Source organism: Perkinsus marinus (assembly GCF_000006405.1).
Source record: "Perkinsus marinus ATCC 50983 genomic scaffold scf_1104296944422, whole genome shotgun sequence".
Lineage (NCBI taxonomy): Eukaryota > Perkinsozoa > Perkinsida > Perkinsidae > Perkinsus > Perkinsus marinus.
In genome coordinates, this window is record NW_003211400.1 from 1 (window position 1) to 4075 (window position 4075).

At 51.9% G+C, this 4075-nt stretch overlaps 2 protein-coding genes across 2 annotated transcripts; one reads left to right on the forward strand and one right to left on the reverse strand.

Annotated features, from left to right (window-relative positions):
• Positions 1–16: 16 nt before the first annotated feature.
• On the reverse strand, positions 17–875 carry Pmar_PMAR016339 (hypothetical protein; the record flags this gene model as incomplete). The annotated part of the gene is made up of 1 exon (XM_002780310.1): positions 17–875. A coding segment is annotated over one exon (859 nt), but the record flags the coding sequence as incomplete, so codon positions are not given.
• A 562-nt stretch (positions 876–1437) lies between these two features.
• Positions 1438–3853, forward strand: Pmar_PMAR016340 (conserved hypothetical protein). Its single transcript, XM_002780311.1, has 14 exons — positions 1438–1572; positions 1621–1732; positions 1777–1838; positions 1886–1973; positions 2023–2130; positions 2183–2402; positions 2446–2520; positions 2565–2641; positions 2693–2830; positions 2877–3069; positions 3118–3196; positions 3249–3352; positions 3405–3533; positions 3587–3853. Exons 1-14 carry the CDS (start codon positions 1456–1458, stop codon positions 3747–3749), a joined length of 1665 nt encoding a protein of 554 aa, XP_002780357.1. The 5' UTR covers positions 1438–1455; the 3' UTR covers positions 3750–3853.
• The last annotated feature ends 222 nt before the right edge of the window (positions 3854–4075 follow it).

The following is a 4075-nucleotide window of genomic DNA, read 5'->3' on the forward strand; positions in this document are numbered from 1 at the left end:
ACATTCAACCCCCGACCTTGCAGTAGGTTCTTGATCTCACTAGAGAGGCCTTGGACGATCTCAGCGATTAAGGCGACCATTTTCGATAGCCCGAGAAGTATGCTAGAGATCAACGGCGGGGCGAGTTCAGCAGACGCCCCAAGGACGGAGGCACCCACTGTAGCGACCATTGCTCCTACAGCTGTGCCACACTCGAACGCTGTCCTGGAGCACCCCAACCCACACGCCTTAACCAAGCCATTGGTATTCCGAGAGCAGTCAGTAGAGCATCTACCTGGGATCAAACTTGGTTGCATGCCAGCAGGACAAGACTTGTAGCATTTGCCCATCATGAGTGATTCACCAGGAGGGCAAGGAGGGTCCACCATTCGGCCGAAGCTACCGTCCATCGGGCATTTACACCAAAATAGGCGGCTGGTCTTGCCGAAGTAGTTCTGGAACTCGTCTCGACAAAAGTCTCGACAGTTCCTCTTACACTTCCAGCCGAATCCAGGAGAGTTGCCACTAAGGCCGGGACCTTCACACATCGCCTTCTTATTCTCCCTTTTTTTCATCAGTTTTCGCCAACAGAACTTCGGGCTCGACCGAAACGCATTCGTCCACTGCACAGACTTCTGTCTAATTTCAGCAAGCTCGCCAGTCTCAGCCAAAGTGGCCACTTCGTTCAAGTCGGCGTCGTTGATTGAACCCCACTTGTCCTCGGGCCAATACTCGCACATGAGCTTCATCACTTCACGATCTTCTCCCGAGACGGTATCGAGAATAGCACTGTGGCGACCACAAAGGTCATCCATAGCGACACGGTTGAAGCTGCTACTAGGAAAGGCGTCAGCGGCGGCAAGTAGAGCGGGTGAGATTATGACGATAATAATCATTACAAAAGGGGCCTGACAGTCGGTCGTCGTTTTCACAAAGATTCTTCTGTCGCCACCACCGACCGCACTGCAAAGAATTTCAGATCGTTTTTCAACCTCAAAGTACCTTTGCTCGACCATTGGTCGTCGACCAACCGGACGTAGAAAGTTGAGTTTTCGACTAACCTAGTTCCGAAAGGGCTCCCTAAACGTAAAACTCCGTCGGGCTGATTGGTCTCAAAAACTTGACAGATCTTGCGCACTTACAGCTTCTCAGTTTCGGCAGCCTTTGTCGTCGGTTTTCTCTTTGTGATGATCAACACCACCACATCGCCACTAAAAGGCCGTTCACGCTCTCTAATGAGTTGTCTCGACCGTCCCCGCTTGGGTCTTCGCTTCCTCCCGTCTACTCTGCGATGCATTTCTCGTCTACGACCGTCGGGCTATTTCGAGCGGTGGTGAATTTCCGTTTGCGTGCTCGCTTTCGATTCCCTCTACCCTGTTCATGTTTGGTCCCGCTATTGCTGGGATTAACCTCATCAAGTCCCCTTCAGGGTCTCGGTTGTCGACACCTTCCTTTTTTCTCCTTCCCACTTCTGTGATGCTATCTCGACTTCTCACTCGCGGGGCCCCTCTCCGAGCTACTACAGCCAGCCTCGGTCGCCTCTATACCACAACTCGACTACTTCACACCACCGCTCCTCGATTCGCTGCCAAGGTTAGCACCATCCACTTCCCTCTCTAGACTAAGCCAACTCGTCGGCAGGTATCCCCGGCAGAGGTCACTTCCATCCTCGAGGAGCGTATCGCTGGTTTCAAGGACCACAAGGACGTGGACGAGGTCGGCCTGGTCCTGTCAGTCGCTGATGGCATTGCTCGTAAGTGTTCAGTCGTCATAGGTCTCACCATAAGCCCCCCTTAGGTATCTACGGCCTTAACAACGTCCAAGCTGGTGAAATGGTTGAGTTCTCCTGCGGTTTGAAAGTACGCCACACGAGCTCTCATCCGTTGAGTGATGCTTCTGTCCTCAGGGCATGGCTTTGAACTTGGAAACCGACAATGTTGGTGTTGTGGTATTCGGTGAGGATCGCAACATCCTCGAGGGTGACAGCGTTAAGCGTGAGTCACCACCCTCTTCCACTCTTAGAGATTTTCCCCCTTGCCTCAGGCACTAAGGCTATTGTGGACGTCCCTGTCGGCAAGGAGCTCCTTGGCAGAGTTGTCGACGGTCTCGGTAACCCCATCGATGATATGGGCCCTATCAATGCCAAACTCCGTACGTGGCCTGTCCCTCGAAGTGAAGTCGCTGTAGTCGTCTCTTGCTGTAGGCAGTCGTGTCGAAGTGAAGGCCCCTGGTATCATCCCACGCCAATCTGTGAGTGAGCCTATGAGCACTGGTCTCAAGGCTGTGGACTCCCTAATTCCAATTGGCCGTGGGCAGCGTGAGCTTATCATTGGTGATCGCCAAACCGGGAAGACTGCCATCGCTGTTGATACCATCCTGAACCAGAAACAAGTGAATGAGAACCCCGACCCTACCAAACATCTGTAAGTACATCTCGATGATAATCGCTTTGGAGACTCCTGTTAGGTACTGCGTGTATGTCGCTATCGGGCAGAAGCGCTCGACTGTGGCGCAAATCGTCGAAATCCTGAGGAAATTCGGGTGAGTGGCGATGGTCAACTCCTTCAAGTATGCATCCCTGTCAGTTGTATGTCCTACTCGACGGTCGTCGCTGCTACCGCCTCTGACCCCGCGCCTTTGCAGTATCTGGCGCCTTACTCTGGTGAGGAGATCCTCGTTGCAGAGAGAGCGTTTGATTTGGCGTGTTTTTCAGGCTGCGCTATGGGAGAGTACTTCCGTGATAACGGAATGCATTCCGTGATCGTTTATGATGATCTTTCGAAGCAAGCAGTCGCCTATAGGCAGATGTCTTTGTTGTTGAGAAGACCTCCGGGACGAGAGGCCTACCCTGGTAAGCCCTGGCGAGCTCATGGTCTGTCACTTGATCGATTCTGCAGGTGATGTTTTCTACCTTCACTCACGTCTCCTGGAGCGCGCTGCTAAGATGAACGCCCGCACTAAGAAGGGCGGCAGCTTGACGGCCCTTCCCATCATCGAGACTCAGGCTGGTGATGTGTCTGCGTTCATCCCGACTAATGTCATCTCCATCACTGACGGGCAGATCTTCTTGGAATCTGAGCTTTTCTACAAGTAGCGAGAACCACATCGACCGGAGTATCATTATTGTTATCACTTCAGGGGTATCCGTCCTGCCGTCAACGTCGGTTTGTCGGTGTCTCGAGTTGGCTCGGCTGCCCAGACTAAAGCGATGAAACAGGTAAGGATGCTGACTTTGATGATAATAACGACTTGGTTTTGGCGCTGTGTAGGTGGCTGGTACGTTGAAGTTGGAATTGGCACAGTATCGCGAGGTGGCGGCCTTTGCCCAGTTCGGTTCTGATTTGGATCAGGCTACGCAACAACAGCTGTTGAGGTGAGTTGGACGAGAGATGGTATCAATTTGGTGACTGTGTATGTTCATTCAGAGGTGGTATTCTTACTGAGCTCCTGAAACAGAAGCAGTACAGTCCGATGGCTACCGAAGTTGAAGTCGTGACCATCTACGCTGGCGTTCGCGGATACCTCGATAAGATTGCTCAGAAGGAGATCCCGAGGTAAGGGTTTGGAATTTCGTCGGTAATTTTGTCGTCATCATCGTCGTTGGTAGGTTTGAGACTATGTGGTTGGAGCACGTGTCACAAAACCATCCGGACATTTTGAAGGCGATCAGGGCGGAGCACCTCATTTCGGACACGACCGAGGAGAACCTCAAAAACGCTATGGAGGAGTTCCTCACCATCAACGAGTTCGAAGCCCGTGCTGCCCACTAAGGGAATTTCGTGGCGCGTGACGGTGGAGAAGAGTACGATGACGATGTATTCCTTTTTCTTCAGCATTGTGACGACTATTGTGTGGCCTGTCGTCTGAGACCCTTGGTGAGACCACAATAATGCTAATAATGAGGTTTCGGTATCTACTTGTGTTTTGTAAACCCCCTCTTTGTCTGTGTTGGATTCCCATCGTTCAGTTGAGTTTTCCCCTGTATTTTGTGTGGCATATTTCTACTTCTGGTGGTATATGGGAGTTCACTCACGACGCCTACGAGGCGTACGTCTGCAGCTCCTCGACTTTGAGACTGATGCCAAGCAAATAGAAA

Coding starts and splice junctions, on each gene's coding strand:
- Pmar_PMAR016340 (XM_002780311.1), top strand. CDS start 1,456: ATGCTATCTCGACTTCTCACTCGCGGGGCCCCTCTCCGAGCTACTACA. Junction 1,573..1,620: donor CTCCTCGATTCGCTGCCAAG/GTTAGCACCATC, acceptor ACTCGTCGGCAG/GTATCCCCGGCAGAGGTCAC. Junction 3,353..3,404: donor ACGCAACAACAGCTGTTGAG/GTGAGTTGGACG, acceptor ATGTTCATTCAG/AGGTGGTATTCTTACTGAGC.